General features: G+C 39.2%; 1 protein-coding gene across 2 annotated transcripts in view; it reads right to left on the bottom strand.

Moving 5' to 3' along the window:
- dock1 (dedicator of cytokinesis 1) overlaps nucleotides 1-17,084 on the bottom strand; it is a 201,025-nt gene that overhangs the window by 22,421 nt on the left and 161,520 nt on the right. For both annotated transcript variants that reach the window (XM_085361488.1, XM_085361489.1), the window contains exons 32-41: nucleotides 16,195-16,253; nucleotides 15,404-15,552; nucleotides 13,558-13,643; nucleotides 13,122-13,278; nucleotides 12,397-12,437; nucleotides 11,950-12,040; nucleotides 9,248-9,367; nucleotides 7,973-8,062; nucleotides 7,140-7,244; nucleotides 798-939 (exon numbers count right to left, since the gene is read on the bottom strand). In XM_085361488.1, coding sequence (XP_085217614.1) covers nucleotides 798-939; nucleotides 7,140-7,244; nucleotides 7,973-8,062; nucleotides 9,248-9,367; nucleotides 11,950-12,040; nucleotides 12,397-12,437; nucleotides 13,122-13,278; nucleotides 13,558-13,643; nucleotides 15,404-15,552; nucleotides 16,195-16,253 — 1,040 coding nt within the window. The remainder of the gene's footprint in view (nucleotides 1-797; nucleotides 940-7,139; nucleotides 7,245-7,972; nucleotides 8,063-9,247; nucleotides 9,368-11,949; nucleotides 12,041-12,396; nucleotides 12,438-13,121; nucleotides 13,279-13,557; nucleotides 13,644-15,403; nucleotides 15,553-16,194; nucleotides 16,254-17,084) is intronic.

The following is a 17,084-nucleotide window of genomic DNA, read 5'->3' as shown; positions in this document are numbered from 1 at the left end:
CTAATCTGGTCTTGTCCAAAGGACATTGTTCCACAAGTTTTGTGCAAATGCAACTTTGCAAACCTAAGCCATGCTGCATGAAAGGCTAGAGGTTTTCCTCTGGCAACAATTCCAAACAAGACACATTTGTTCAGTCTTTTTCTAATTATACTTTCATGAACTTTAACATTTAACATCCTAACTGAGGCTTGCAGTGTCTGAGATGTAGTTCTTGGGATTTTTCAATCTTTTGCTGTGCACTGCAGAGTCTGATCTTGGGGTGAATTTGCGGAGACATCCAGTCTTTGGAAAATTGTAGCATTGTGCTAAAATAGACCTGAATGCTCCAGACCAGGAAACTGCACAAACTTTGCTTTTACAAAGGTGATCACGCGCACCACATATGTTTGATTAACAGCACCTGCCCAGCTATTTAATTTACTCACATTCATACACTGGTGAAGGCAAGCTACAGTTGCACTGCATGAAATAATGTGAAAATGTTACTTTTCACATGACTGTAATTGCATCATGATTCAGTCCAATTTGTCATTCACGTTAAATGGGGTGATGTCATGAACTGCCAGAATGTCCGTGGTTCACTTTGCTTAAAAGCTAAGAAACCTCTTCCTGTGCAAGTATGTAGCCATTCTGTGGAAAATAAAAATTATATACTCTTATTCTGTGCACTGATATAATTTAATATGGTGGCTGCACTAAAAAAAAAAAGAAAAACAACCTTTTGAAAATTACGCCTTAAAGTTTAAAAAAAAATAAAAGTAAAATAAAGATTTGCTTAGTAAATGTGCTAAGGATACACTGTCCAGAGGAAGACTTTGTGTCTTCGCTGGGTGGTGTTGTTGTCTTCATCTTCTCTGCATTGGGAAACTGTGTCAGGAGACGTGCCTCGAAGTCTTCTCGCCGCTCATACTCCTTCCCGCGGTAAATGAACATTTTGTTCTGAAGGACACAGAAGAAGACACTAAGATCGTAAAAAACATCTTCATGAATGCATAATTCGAATTTACATTTGCAATATATATGCATGAGGTACACTACTTTATGAATATGAATATATATTTAAAGTACACACACTAATAGTACACAAAGAGCATGCAAGACCATGACGAAATGAGAAAAGCACTTTGATTTGCAAATCTACTTTGCCTGGTACTGTCGCTGGGTTCAAATGCATCATCATAATCTCCATTTTAAACATTTGGAAATGCACGTGACAGAAAGTTCTCGGAACCGATTCAGTGATTCGGTTAAGTGAATCCTAGCCAAGATCAGAGTTGGCTTGCTTGAGGAGTATTTCTGTTTAACCCAACTGACATACAAATGCATTTTGCTGTGGGCTCTTTCTAACAATAACCTCTAATGTGGTTGAAACATTGTAATGTTTTTGAAGGCAGACACAGAGAATTTTCCCGTCAGATATTAGTGCAGTAACATGACATGTCATCTTTGCATTACAGCAGTTAAGTGTCTTCTGGAAACCATGACGTGGTGCACTGGATATGAGGCTGAATATGACTTAGTTTATAAGCATAATAAGGAAATTAGACGACAGACAGTTTACAAGTAAGGGTTACACATAGGAATATAAGTCTAGTAATTTCTCTCCCATAAGCCATGGCACAAGAGCTACATGTGTGCTATCTGTTCTCATGCACAGATGGCAGAGCACATTTCTGTTTCAGACTTGCGTGAGAGTCTTAATTATCACGTTAGTTTCTTCCTTATCCTCTCAGTTTCACTGTGCATGTGCAACCCCTCTGAGCAGAATGCTGCAGAAAGCAAAGATTTAAAACTTGACACTGCCCTTACTTAGGCTTCAAGAACAATAAAAATTAGCGAACCTCGTGAATGACTATCCATAAAAGCCAAAGAATACACACAGTGATACATAGGCACTTTTCATTTATTAGTGAGATGAATTGCAGGGATGATAAACACCTCGGGCACAAATACTTTACAAAGACAATCCAAGTTGTTTTGTTTTTTTTACTTTAATTTGTCACGAGTCTGCATTTCTCTAAGACAGATTAAAATCTGGACGAAGACAGCTAGTCTTTCTCCAGCACTGCATATTGTTTTCTTATTCATAAGAAGACAGCAGATTCGCATTATGCTCGTTGAGCATTCAGGTCGTGTGAACAGTTATCTCAATGTCATAATTCTCCTTTTCATTACCCTCAAACCCACACTGGCTAGTTCTGGAAAAGAAAACCACTTTCAGTGAGATAATGAGTCATACTAAAATGGTCTTTTCTTTCTGGCTAGTGGGTAAAAAGCAATTTCCAACGGTCAAGTGACAAAACAGCAACAGGTCACATAACTTAATGCCATGGACTTTAAATAAAATTCATGTTGTCAGGATTTGAGGTCTTAAGGTCTTTGTGTCATACCCCTCTTTACAAAGAAAAGCCAACGGAAATGGATGGATAGTTCCTTTGAATCTACTACATAGATTGGCATATAAACTGATGAAAAGGTCATCTTGTTTTAATCCAAAACAAAAATAAATTATAAGAGAAGAGTGCACGGAATGCTCCTAGAAATGCATGAGCCATGAACGTGCCTTCAGCTGCTTGAATGTGCTCAGAAGTCTGTCTGAGGAACATTTTGACTGATAGAACATGACAGCTCATATCAGAGTGTCTCCGAATGTGGAGTCTTAGGATACATATTTCAAACCAACTCTCACACCCTCAACCACTCTATAAGCTGAGCTGTCACAGGAAACTTAATACGGGGATTAAGTAAAGTTTAGGACTGATGGGAAGAGAAAGGAGAAAGGAATAAATAAGTGAGGGAAACAATGGTTAGAGGAAATACTAAGCATTTGAAAGCTGAAACTGCTCCGTAAGGTTTTTTTAATATAGAAAATAAATATGATACAAAGCTTTTTGGAAAAGTAATTTTCAAGGTTAAAAAGACAACTTTGGTTAAATATTCTGGTCTTGATCTTTTTGTACAATAATATAACCATTTATACAATATAGACCTATTGATGAAAACAATCTAAAACCACTCTGATATTCTTTTGTAGCACACAGCAACTGGAGTCAATGACCTAATCGAGTCTGATGTTTTAAAATGTTATCTGTAGCCTTTTACCACTAGCACCTTAGTTAAGATAAGATAAGATAACTCTTTATTGTCATTGCACAGTCATACATAGTACAGTAGTACAATGAAATTGGAAAAACTGTCCTACGTCGGCACTACATATAACACAACACGACACGATATGACACATCACAACGTAACAAACAACACAACACAGTATATTAACTTAGTATAAAAAAGAAGAATAAGTGTATGTGTATTGCACACTGTTATTATTGCACATTAATTATTATTGCACCTTGTTATAAATATAAATATTATTGTTATCGTTTTAAACATTGTTACCTCCCCCTAAAAAGTCCAGGGAGGTATCCAGTCAGGTCAGCTATTTACATTGATCAGGGCTATTGCCCTGTTGTAAAAGCTGTCCTTGAGTCTATTTGTTCGGGACCTCAGCAGCCTGAACCTCCTGCCAGACGGCAGCAGCTTAAACACCCGGTGTCCTGGGTGTGTGCAGTCCCGTAGGATGCTGCGTGCCCTCTTGAGACAGCGAGTGCTGTACAGGTCCTTCAGGGAGGGAAGAGGATGTCCAATGATTTTTTGGGCCGTGTTGATGACCCTCTGGAGTGCCTTTCTGTGTGCTGTGGTGCAGCTGGAGAACCACACACCGATGCAATATGTCAGCACACTTTCAATGGAGCAGCGGTAGAAGACGGTCAGCAGCTCCTTCTTCAGGTCCATTTTTCTGAGGATTCTCAGAAAGTGGAGACGCTGTTGGGCCTTCTTTAAGACCGCAGAGGTGTTAGAGCTCCATTGGAGGTCTGTGTCTATGTGCACACCCAGAAACTTGAAACTGGAGACCCTTTCCACGCACTCCCCGTTGATGCTGACAGGTTACTAACTATATTAACAACTAATAAATCATAAGCAGTTGAATTATGTACTCTTGCATAAAATCAATTAGTATGTGGGAGGGAGGTTACGAAATGTCTTCATCGAGGAATTTATTTTTTTCCCCCTGAGGACACTGCAGTGCTGCAACAAAAAGCAATACAAGGCGTGACTGATAATTTGGGGTCCTCCTTATCATATTGTCCAACATTAACACCAGTATGAATTATCACATGACAAAGTGTCATATCATCATTCATATAGCAACACCATATGTTTGTGTTCCTTGTCCAGAACTCCAATGAGACAAGCCCAGGCATGTCTGAGAGTGAAAGCAGTCTCAGCTGCTGATGACAATTTAATACCTAACAAAGCAGCTCCTTCAACAACATCCAACTCTGCCAAATATATCCAAAAAAGTGTTGCTTGGAAACAACAAACTTGTTTTACCGCTTTGCTTTTACCGCAACCAGGCTATTAAGTGGGGAAGAAGGAATACAAACAGCTGGTGGTGTATGACCCAAGAGTAAACAAGTCTTGCTAGCTGCGCTCCATTTGAGAGTTTTGTACTCTACGTGAACACTCAAAGCGCTTTACACAACATGTCTTATTCACCTATTCACACCTATTCGTACAATCACATTTTTCTATGCTTAAGTGCTTTCTGGCTAACAATCACACTCCGATGGATCCAATGGAGAGTAACTCATGGTTAGTATCTTGCCCAGGGTTCCCAAAGGAAACAGTTAAAAAAGTTGACCCAAAATACAACATTCTGGGTACAAAATACTTTGTGGTTACATTTGGCTTATGTTGTGTCACTCCATATATTATGTCCCTACTTTTGCACTATAATGCTTCTGCTGCTGGCACCTTATGGTATTAGATTCACAATTCAAATTAGGCAGTCTGTCATCAGTGACAGTAGCTCATTGGGAAAGACGGATGGAAAATTGCATTTATTTTGTGTGCACTAATAAATGCTCTCGCCTGCAAGGTGCACTCATCTATTTTTGATCAGTATTCTTTTCTATATTGACATAAAAATCATTATTGCTCATTTCCTCAACATATTGGGATATAATTTTGAAGCTATCTTGCCAAACAATAGAGAAAGCCTTCTTCTATAACTGTATTTATCCATTAGTAAACCTCATCAAATTTCCAATATACCTACACAGAAATCCTTTAATATAATTATTAAGTATTTCAGGATGGGCCCTTATAAGAGAACAATGTCAACGCCATAACAACATTTAAAATGTCATAAATCTTTGGCTTTTTGATGTTTAACAAGTAAAAAAAAATTAACGACAGTGGACTAGTAACCATGACCAGCTTGTAAACTCTTTTGCATCTAATGTAGTACAAAGAATGCGCCACCTTTTTTTTTTTTTTTTTTTAAAAGATGGAAGAATACAAATGTAAATTAAGTGTTGGTTTTTATACCATCTCTGGTTATTTCAGGTAAGGGCAAACATGAAAAAAGAATAAAACAGAGAAAGAAATAAGAGCTCCAAGCTATCCTCAAAGGTTCTTTAAAGAGCCTGTTAGATTAGGCCAGTGCAGCTTGCCCTGTCTATAATGGAGTTTCTGCCCTACCAGATGAAAGGGGTTAGACGGGGGGGCTGCGGAGATCGGAAAGTAGCCAAAGCCCTTGAGAAATGGCTGTTCTTCATAATAGAATGAAAAGGGTATGATCGGGGATCACAGTTCTTAAAACTAGAGTTTTATATCATCTTATTCCACGAGGACTTTTAGGCCATTTAGTGGCTGATTGTACAATAAAATGTCCTTCAGTAAGATGCCAGATGACAGTCTGAAAAACAGCCATAACAGGTCATACATTAAAAGCAAATTTAATCAGCACTGTTACTTTTCTTCTTGCAAAAAAAAAAAAAAATCTCAGGCCTAACATTAAGCTTACTGTGACACAGCAACACAGAAAAAATGATCTAATATAGATTACATTTAAAATGAAGAAGAAGAAAAAAAAGACAAAACACATCATTGAGCAAGTGAAATGAAATAGAGGGCAGATATGCACCCAGCAGCACCTCAGACACTGTGCTGAGATATCAAACACCAATTAAACACGTATTTAATCTCTGATATGCCGTGATCAGATTGGCACAAGGCCAGCCGGGACATTTACAGAGGAAAAAGAGATCAATTCAGGTTAAGCAGCCTGCTTTACTTGGTAGATGTTATAAATAGGCGGCGGATTTTCCATCAGCTCAGAAAAATCAGTGTTCAGTTCTGGTGGTCATTTTAGAAATCAGTGTCTCTCATTGTGGTGCCACCACTTTAAAGAACATTTGCAGCTCCATCTGCTTAAACAAGCTTAGAGCTGAACGTAAGGGGAATGTAACCTGTGATTCAGCAACTGAAAGCAATTTACAATGGGACCAGACAGCCTTTTTCACTCTGTGCTGGGTACATGGTTTTGTTGTGCAGGTGGTGATGGGACACCTTGAGCGGAACTTCACCGGAACACCATCTTCCCGACACTGTGATGCTCGTGCTGTTGGAAAAATGGTGTCCAGCTGTAGTTTGGCAAATGGACTTAAGTGCTTTGCTTGCCGTCTGATCAGTCTTTTACTACAGACAAGATTTTTTTTTGGCTGTTCTTCAAAGCTCTGCAGTTTTTACAACTACTCCTGGCAACTGCAAATGCAGGCAAAGATTTTGAGTGGACCGGCTCACAGTGACTTACACAGGTCTCTTAACACTGAGGAAAAGTGATACATGGTGAATGAAAGCGAGGCACACATGCTAGAAGTGGGGGATAGAAACTGATGTATTCATTCATTCTTGCTTTTGTATCTTTCTTAGCTGTCTGCCTTTTTCCAAGAGAAACGTTCCATTTTCCCACACTGAAGGGGATCCACTCAGCGCATAATTCTGATCTACTCCGCAACCCACACATGGAGCAGCTGCCTATGATTCAGAGTTTGTCTCAGTGAGTGAGTAAGTTAAAGCCAGACTAGGTGGGGCTTTGAACAAGTGAGCCTCGCCACAACAAAACAATATTCATGGGAGAGATATGTGTGAAGCACGTATGTATTGAATGCTGAGGCTGAGAACCAAGCAGGCACCGGTAAATCTATTAAATCTATTGATCATCTTTTTTTGACAAGTGGCTCACCCACATTGTGCTTATCCGCCTTGAGTATGTCAGTGTATATACTCACACGTAGGAAGGAGGGGAACCCGGTGCCATAATAGCCTACAGCAAAGTAGTCTGGTTTAGGCCGGATGACCTTCACTATATTCTCATAGAACTGCGCCTGTTTCCGCTGTTGAGAGAATCAAAGATAAATTTTAGACGCAGGGACAGCACGCACATGCATTTTCCTTGCATATTTTACAGATGCAGTTGTGTTTTATCTCAAACTAGTGGTAAATTTCTCCCTTATCCTTTTTTAGTCTCAAGAGATTACAAATTAGACATACTACAGTAATATTTACATCACCTGTATGTATCTGTGATATATGAGTAACTATAGTCATTATACACAGTGTGCACAGTTATTAGACAATCAGTCCAAAAGAATTCAAAATCTCAAACTTGAATATTTAACTTTCTTTGCTATAAAAATTGGTAACACAAAAGGAAAATAAAAGGTTTGGCCTTTCCAAAATATTAACCCTTCCTTTTTTAAACATCAGAATAATTTTATAATCTTCCACCTAAAATTGCAAAATAACTCCAAAGGGTTTGTATGATACTTGTGCAATAAAGGGTTAACCCAAGTTTTTAGTGCCCCTTCTTGTCTGTAGCTGTCATGTCTTTGTACTTCCAGACACGGGCTGCAGGTCTTGAATATCAACATTCCTGATGCTCCAGATTTAAATGGTTTTTTTTTAAAAAGCACTCTGTAGGGCATTTTGATCTTTTTGTCACTTTCCCTAAAATTGATTAAATCCATTAAACATGCATATGCATAAGGTCAGTATAATCTCCTAATAATGTTGCAGTTTGCAACTTGAAAGTAAAGCTAACTAACAACATAACATTACTTACCAAGGATGCACTGAGTTGTTCAAAATCAAACATTTCATTCTCGTACTGCTCAGCCAGCTCCTTTCCCAAAATGATTGCCTCCTCCCACATCTAAATGATACATAAATAGTGAGAAAAATAAGATAAAATAAATAAAAATCAAGCATTCATTCGGTACCGGCTACTCTTTCCCAGACAAAGGTATTACGGTCCTTCTAAAATAAATTAATCCCTTCAACTTGTCACTTTTCCCCCCATTTCTCTGAAATGAAAATCCAGAACCTGTCCTTAGAAGCAGAAAATGTGTCATCATGCATGTTTCCTTGACTCAGTACAGTGAACTGTGTCACAGGTACATGTGAACCAATCAAACATGTTGAAAAGCTTCTAAGTGGGTTCCTGACAGACTAGATTGGACTGAACTGATATAGGGCAGCCTGGAGGTGGACCAAGTCCAGACTGCTATTCACATTAGCCTCCCATCAGTGAGAGCGGTGGTGGCAACACCATCTGGTACTGCTTTCTAGATGACACATCTGACACCCATGGTACTGTCCTCAGTTTAAACTCCACTCTCTCTGGAGTGCTGATGTATTCTTACAGCCACTGTAACACTTACTGATCACTCTGGTGGGTTTGTATGCGCATGTTTGTCCACAGCTCTTTCAAACTGTTGTCTCCCTAGCCACATCTTGCTGAGTGACAGCTGGCTGCAGAACCAAAAGTGGCGACTGCACCCCAACACTCATGACACATGCAAAGCTTTGGGACATCATCTTTGAGAAGCTGTGGCTTCAGTCCTACGGATTCAGTTCCAGGCTTAGCTTGCAGGTTGAAAAACACTTTTCTCCTTTGGAACAAATAACAGGCAATACACCAAAATAACACAGCAGCTCTGGTCCTATGAAGCTGGAAGATTTTTCTGGCTAAGGCAGACGAGATGGTATTCAAGTCCCTGACATGCTATGAGGGAAAAGGAGAAAAGGGAACAGTGAAGAGAAATATAAAAGAAAAGAGGTTTTAAATGGAACGTGTAAGAGCTACATTGTGTGCTCGGATACATGCCTTCATCCATAAGAGCAGAAACTAAAAACAGGGGATTATCACTGTATCAGTGCCTGTTCTGCAGAAACAGCACATTAAACTTCCATTCAGTCTTAAAAACCTGCCTTTTCAAGCCAGGAAGGCTATTTAGCTGAGACGACAACATCTAAAAATAGCATCTCAGGAGTCGAGGAAAAATCATTATGTCCACTTATGCTTATGAGTGTGAGTAACTGTGTATGGATGCCTTACCTTGCCCTTGTCGAAGTAATTAATAATCTCCTGGTAGAGATGGTCCTTAAGCTGTCCTTGAGTGGTGGCCTGGTAGCCGTCTCTCTGTGTCAGGTGGGCTGCACATGCCTCATCTGACCACTACAGAAAACACGTTAGCACTGGGGTCAACACTGTACAATACGATACAGAGTAAAAAGGAAAAGTGACAAGAAATCAATTGCTGACTTATATCCAGTGTAAATGGGTTAGAGTGATGTGTGGTTCTTTTTATAAGCTGCTCTGTACTTTGACAATGCAAGATGGAAACAACTCTGCAAGAAACCCATATCAGTATATACTGAATGAATCATTGATGGCATCAGTGCAAAGTGTAGCATTCCTGTGGCTAATGCTTAGTGTTAAAGGGGAACTATAAGCACATTCGGAGAACCATATTTACTGAGTCACACAAAGCAACTGAAGCAGAGTTGCATGACTCGCAGTTCAGAATAACCCTCTCTATCTTATACTGGGCCTCAGTGCTGCCCCTTAGCTGCAGCCGTTTTAGTGCTTTTCCTTCTGCATTGAAGCCAAATGTCTTCTGAGTAGTTGTACCTCACCAACAGAACTTTTGAACATGATGTGGGAGGGGGAGCTGTGCTCACAGCCGGTGCCTGGCAGAACCATGTTAGAGATGTTCAGCACAACAGCGTGTGTCTGAAACAGAGTTCTTAGAAGCCTGAGCTTTTGCCTCATAGGTTCAACTTGAACATATGCTGACCTCAATATCTAAAACCTAGATAAGAAAAAGCATATCAACCCCCCCCCCCATAAAAAGCATTTAGAATGAGAATCTACAGATTAGTGCACCAGGAGCTTCCAAGGGTAGAGAGAAGCTGGGCTTTTACTACCAGTGTAAACACTAGATACAACTGAGTCACACACTTACTTAATCTTGTTTAGTAGAAAAGCTTTTTCATTTTTAAACAATGAAAGAATCTTTTGTTCTTATTGTTGACACACTATAGAGACTAATAAGGTTTCTGACGGCCTATAGCATCTTGGCAGAAAGACAGACAATCTGATTGGCCTCTGTGTACAGCAAGCGTAATCCTATGATTCTGTCAGGGCTGATTCAATTTTAATTGGTTTCTATGGTGTTGTGAGTAACCTGAAGAGTTAAGATCTCTGACCAGGTTTTTTTTTCTTCCGTTATTGTGATAGCCACATTTGAATAGCAAAGCTTCAATATTTGCATAGCCTTCATGGACAATGGGTGAAAAATAAATTGCACCACGTTGCTGTGGTATAAGGAAGGATTCTGGGAAGACTTGGCTTACGTTATTGATCCTTTAGTGCTGGACTGCATTTATATGTTAAAAAGGATCTCTGGTAATTCATGGACGAGCAGTGACCCCGTATCGACAAAACCCAAGTGCTGATACATCTCTGACTATGAAGAAAATGTTGTGAATTCATCAATGTTATTACACTGCTGCAGGTACTCTACTGGGACACTAATTATAGCCAGTCTTACTCTATAAATGCTGGAGGATACAGAATTATATATAAATTATTCCTTCTCTGGAATTTTGTAGTTCTCCCTCTGCGTGTTAAGGTTCCATCCAGGTACTCCAGCTTCCTCGTGAAGTCCAAAACTGTGCATGGTAGGATAATTGCTGAATCGATGTGTGCGAATGGTTGTGTTAGCCCTGCGATGGACTGTTGACCTGTCTAGGGTGTACCTTGCCTCTCACTCTATGACAAATTGAATAGACTTCCCTCTTCCAGACAATTACAAATGGGATAAGGGGTTAAGAAAATGGATGGATGGATGGCATTCCCTCTCATTCATTCTTGTCTACACAGGCCTCGACGTGAATAAAGATCAGTCACTTGTAGATGAGCAGAATCATAACAATAATAATAATAAAACATAGAACTCATGCTACAGATGCTACTGTGACTCCCGAGTGAGGAAAATGTGATTTAGTCACAGCCTCCTCTTCCCTGACGAGACCTGCACAAAGACTGAAGCAGCCAGCTATTTATGCAAAAACAGATGAGATGTTGGATGCATCCATTTTGGATAAAAGGCAGAGAGGAACAACTTCAAATTTAGGGTGTACCAAACCCCAGCTGGGAATAGACGCTGCAGTTCTTTGTATGAGGAGTTTTGCAAGTGGATGCGGTGTATTTTTGGCAGGAGATAGAAACTTTCAAGGCTATGAGCATGACTACTAACAAAAAGGTACTAACATAAAAGAAATGCTTCTTGATAATCTATAAATATTTATGTGCTCAATTTAAGTTGTGTCAGAAAGATGCCCTTTTTGCACCTTTAAGTAGGGATGCCTTGCACTGATGCTTGAGGTGATGATGATCGCCAAAGTACACATTTATCTTCAAGTATCCAGGGTGGTTGAAGCTACCTTTGTCTCTGTTTTAGAACATGAGCAGGTTTTTCTTTTCAATTAAAGATCAGATACTAGCTGTGACTTGCACTGGCTGTGCAAATAAAAGGCTGCTGTGCAAATTTGCCTCCTTAAAAGGTGTCGCATGTGCCACATTGGAATTAAAGGGATACAGCCCAATCAAGTCATTTGCTTGACACGTTAACCCTACGTTTAACATCTGCCTGACAGCAGCTTAAGAGTGGTTCAGTGTTTCTGTGTGCAGCTTCAGATATTTTAGAGAATGCACGTTAACATTTATTTTTTGTTGGCCTTGTGCATGGGTACCTTAAGCAGTTTTGCGTGCAGAAGCAGAGTATAAGCAGCCTCAGTGTAGTTGTCGCACTCTTTATGGAGGTCACACAGCTTGTAAAGGTACCTGGCAGTGAAAAAAGCAATGATTTATGGGTCATGACAGGGGGGGGGGGTTTCACACTTTAACAGACAGAGGGTTAACTCTGCCAGACGGATGTGTCTTAACAGGCTCTTCTAGTTCAAATACCGCTTGAAAAATAGATGGAAAACTGACAGGTAAGATTGCAGACTGGGAAACATATTTTATCAAAATCAAATATTTTATTCTGGGTCTCTGGAGACCTACTTTATTTAATCTTTGGGAGGCAAAAATGTAGCTCAACTAAGACTCCTTATTACATCTATGTTGTAGTGTTTAAAATGCCTCACAGGGACAAAAACGCTTCAAATATAACAAATGGTTAACACGCAGAAGCTTACCTGATGTACATTTCCTCTCTGTCTATTTCCTTGTAAAAGTTCTACATTGTGGAGAAAGACAAAGCATTAAAACGGGCTTAAAAGACATAGCAGATTTCCACTGAGAACTATGGTTGCATTCTGTTTAACTATCTAAAAAGAAGTTACTGGTGGATTATTTTAAAAATTAAAAAAACAAAACAACCCCCCCCCCCCAAAAAAAAAAAAAAAACCCCAACAGCATCAGGGCTTGTAGCGGGCACACATCCAAGCACCTAGTACACTGACTGGCACTGTCGTATTCACTGTCACATTCTCAGTGAAACCAAAGTTATTTAAAGTGCAGACTCGCTCAGATAAAATATGAAATATAGGCCATATGTCTGTAGTCTTTTCAATATGCCTAGTCATGTGAGCTAAAAGTGACATTTTGGTGCTTCCAGATGAAATGTCACTTTAAAGAACAGGGTGGTTTAGATGAACAGCTCAGGGATAACACTTTAATGCACTGACATGTCGAGATGCCTGCTACTGCCGTCTGTATGTAATTCTACATCATTACGGTGTTTTTTACCGGCAACAATAACCTATGACAGACAACCAGGCGCTGATAACACAAACAATTACCTGTATTGTTATTTATACATTTCATGTGTATCATTTCACGCAGGGGGTTCAAATCTAATTATGCATGTATCACCAGCACTCGGCTTATGCGCATTCAGGATTGAAAGCAGAGATCTTACAAGCACGTTGACAGTGCAGCTCATGCGGTTCTCCTTGTTCTCGTCATGCATGATGGTCCTGTAGTCCAGCAGCCTCTCCAGCAGACGCACCACCAGAGTGACGAAATTCTCACCCGTCCTGGCCAAGTACTTGTGCTTCCTGCAATGCTCCAGTAAGCTGGTGTTTGTGTCATGAGGTTGGATGGGGACACAGAGAAACAAATGTGAAGTATGTATTAAGATGGTCTTTGACAGCTGGTCTTTGAAGCTGTCTATTTTACACATTAAAACAGAGTTAGCATCTGCTCCGAAAGCAGACATTATGCAGGCAAGCTGCGATGGCAAGTCCTGTGATCATCAGCACACTGTGATTATTTTGAGAAGTGCTATGTTGCAATTAGCATTATCTAACTTGCGAGAGGCTCAGGCATAATCCTGCCCATTAATCAGCACTTACATTTTCTGAAAGAGAACTTTGTACTGCTCGTCTCCGCGGCCCCCTTCCACCTCGTGATCCAGCTTGGTGATGATCTCGTTCTCAAACTGCAATTAGACAGAGCAGGCGTAAATAATCAGTGTAGCTAATTTTTCAATTCATTAACGCCATCTCCCTGTTGCTCTCTCTCTCTCCAACAAACCCAGCTGTGAGGGTTTACGCTTCAACTTAAATCGGCCCTTATTTGCAACAGAACTGGCTGTGAGCCGGTTCCGATTTTCTTTATCTGTTGAAATTCTATTAGGACACAACTGAAAGTTGCATCATGAGACACCTTGCCTGTACTTTTTGCTCTTTAGTTGTTGTATCTGCTGACAGTGATGCATGGATCTATTTTTCCAATATTTGTATGTAGCAGCTGTATAAAAAAGTGAATTTCATTGTGCTGAAACAAACCTTTTTTCACTGACTTTTTGATTTACGTGTGTCTTGGACACGAGTAAAGGAAAAAAAAAAAAGTGCAGCAAAGTAGAAAAAGATATGAATGCTGTTTTCTGGAAAGCCAAGGACTTATAACACACAGAGAAAGAGAGAGAACTAGTACAGGAAATATACTAGTTCTCACAATTGTAATCAAAACGTTACTGATCACAATTCATTGAAAATGATAGGAAAGTAGCAATCGCCCAAAATGATCCTGATCCAGACAGAAGATATAAAAGCTTTGCACACTTTCACTATAAAAGGACACGGCTGTGCAACCAGTAAAAATGATATTGGAGTGCTTTGGTTTTCACAAGACTACAATGGCGAGCAAAGAGACATTTGGAAAGTGCTGTGTTTCTTTACTATGATAGAAGTGAAGTACACATCACGTATTTCGGCAGCTCTCAGAAAACATCCCAAAGCTGAAAACAGCCTGTGAAATTTTATGACAGAACAGCTGTAACCAAATGGATTTCCTCATGCAGAAAGGCTTAATTTTGGATTGTAACGAGGCATACCATTAAGTTCCACTTACCATGGCTGTTGATAATCGCAGCACAACAAAATGAGATTTGCAGAATTACAAGTAAGCTGTGGGCTACAAAACTTCTTCCTTACTTGTGTTCTACCTTTGTATTCCTTTATTGTTTCGCTTCATCTAAAACCTTGTTTCCAATAAGCAAGAAACTCAGTTACATCTTTCCGAACTAAAGTTGGGAGGTGTGCACCAGTGAGTGAATACTTCATAAATTAAAATAATATTTCTTCATGTACCTGTCCAATGAATTTGAAGATTTTATCATCTACAATATTAATATTAGTAAAAGATGAAAAACTAAGAGCATCCAGAAAATATCTTGTAATATGTACTAAAAATAAGAAAGAAAGCCAACATCAATAGGTGCGATAATTCAAAAAATAAAAATAAAAAGTTTCTTTTTCCCATATATACATGTGTAGGTGTCTTCTATGACATAGCTGATTATACGCACTATGCACTGCATATACACACTCACGGGCCAAGTTATTAGGGACACCTGTTCAAATGATTGTTGATGCAAATATGTAATCAGCCAGTTGCAACAGCTGGCAATAACTCCATGCATTTAGGACTGTAGACACAGTCAAGACCATCTCTAGGGTATTTCAAAATTGCCAGTGAGTGCCACTTCTCTGGGTGAAAATGCCGTTTAAAGAACAAATCTTTAAAGAACGTTTCCAGCATCTTTAATCTGGAGGCTTAAGACGACAGGTCCAACTAGGTAGTAGAAAGATGTACTTAATAAATTGGCCAATGAACATGTATATTCATTTTCATCTTACATATAATCTTTTTTTTTTAAGTAAAGATGAGCTGTAGTTCATGTTTTAAATGACACACCCGTTGGAAATGCATTGTGAAGTGGAACTCGCATTGCATCATGTCAAAGAAGATGGGGATGGTGGCCTTTCGCAGCTCGATCTCAGGAACTAGTGTCATCTCCAGGATAGGACCCACCATCTCCGGAATGAATTTTATCTTGTGGGGCCCTTTGAGATGAAAAAAAAAAAAAAAGAGAGAGAGAACAGAACATGTAAGTGCAACCTAACTGCACAGCTCATTTGCAGAATTTAAATTTGACAGAACAAATAGCATAAGTGAGGTAACAAGGCATAGATAATCCTTAATCCAGATTTAACAGTTGCAGTTTCAAACAATAAGGAAATGTGTCTTCTGATGTTTAGCAAATCTCCTCTCATCACATCAGTCAAGCAGTAAATAAGTGAAAACCAAACACCTTGGTTAAAAAAAAAAAAGCAATGGGTATAAATAAGGCCAGAAAATGAATCAATCTAATCTAGTGGAAAGCTCTAATTAGAGGATCAGATGGTGTGGGTTGCAATGAAACGGTAGACATGAATGCCAAAATCTTAACACTCCAATCCCTGTATACAACAATCTCACTCCACCGAGATCTGACTGCCGTGTCTCTCTCTTACTGCACAAAATAACACTAATTAACACACGACTGTTAACATATACCTTGCAGGATTGACATGTTACTTGGTTGGCAGATAATAATAAAGATAAACTGAGAAAACACTGCTTCAACAAGTAAATTCATGCATAAAAGGGATTTTATCAGTTGAAAGTGAAACATCGATAGCGACACATGGAATGAGCTTAGTTACCTAGATTGTACCACATATCCCTGATTTCAAAGCCAATCTGTCTTCTCATGTCCTGGTACCTGAAACACAAACAAGGTATAAATGTCACATTGGCTGTTGTAATATCCACAGAAGATGAGAAACTCGATATACGCAGTATAAACACAAACAGTTCTTTATGACTATTTCAACTGCCTAAAAAATGCAATATACTCCAAATTTAAATAGCTGTCCTGTTTCATCTGTGCCGTCCTGCGCCTGAGTCAAAGTCAGTGTTTGCCGTAGTATGAAAATGTGAACTGAATTGAGAGAAAGATCATGAAGGAGAAGTGAATAAAGTAAAATCAGAAGTAAACAGGCCTTCTTTAAAGTGTCCAGGTCACAGTTTTCAACATCAGCTGTGACAAAGTTAAAAAAGTACTTCATAGCCCTGATGAGGGCTTTTCGGTCTGATCGAGGTCCATATAGTTTATGCAGTGACCTAGCTTAACACAAAATAAATTTATCTGAAATATATAGTAAATAGTTTCCCACTCTCTTCCTGCAGGGAGCTGAATAAATCAATCTCTCTCATCTATGTCTGAATGATAATCGCTTCAAAAGCATAAAATTAGACTGTCATAATGAAATTCATAATGACACAGATTCATTGATCTGGGATCATGGTGAGTTAGTTTAGTTTTGTTGTTCCACAATGTTCTTTGAAATACAAACACACCCTAATGAGATGTTTCCATGCAAGTTCGCAACATACACAGAAGCTGACAGTAAGTTAGTCTGTCTTCTGCTCTCTGTACATATTTGAAGACGGGGAAAAAAAATCCAAGGATGATGACACAAGTGTTTGATCAAACAATCTTTGTTGGTGCTAGTATTTTTTAGGTCGACTTTGTGTGTCAAGAGCCCTTACA

The sequence above is a fragment of the Diplotaxodon limnothrissa genome, linkage group LG8 (genome assembly GCF_057381915.1).
Source record: "Diplotaxodon limnothrissa isolate DT_005_m linkage group LG8, D_limnothrissa_male_GT1.1, whole genome shotgun sequence".
NCBI lineage: Eukaryota > Metazoa > Chordata > Actinopteri > Cichliformes > Cichlidae > Diplotaxodon > Diplotaxodon limnothrissa.
Note: the sequence above shows the minus strand (reverse complement) of the source record. Positions and strands in the feature narration are given on the sequence as shown.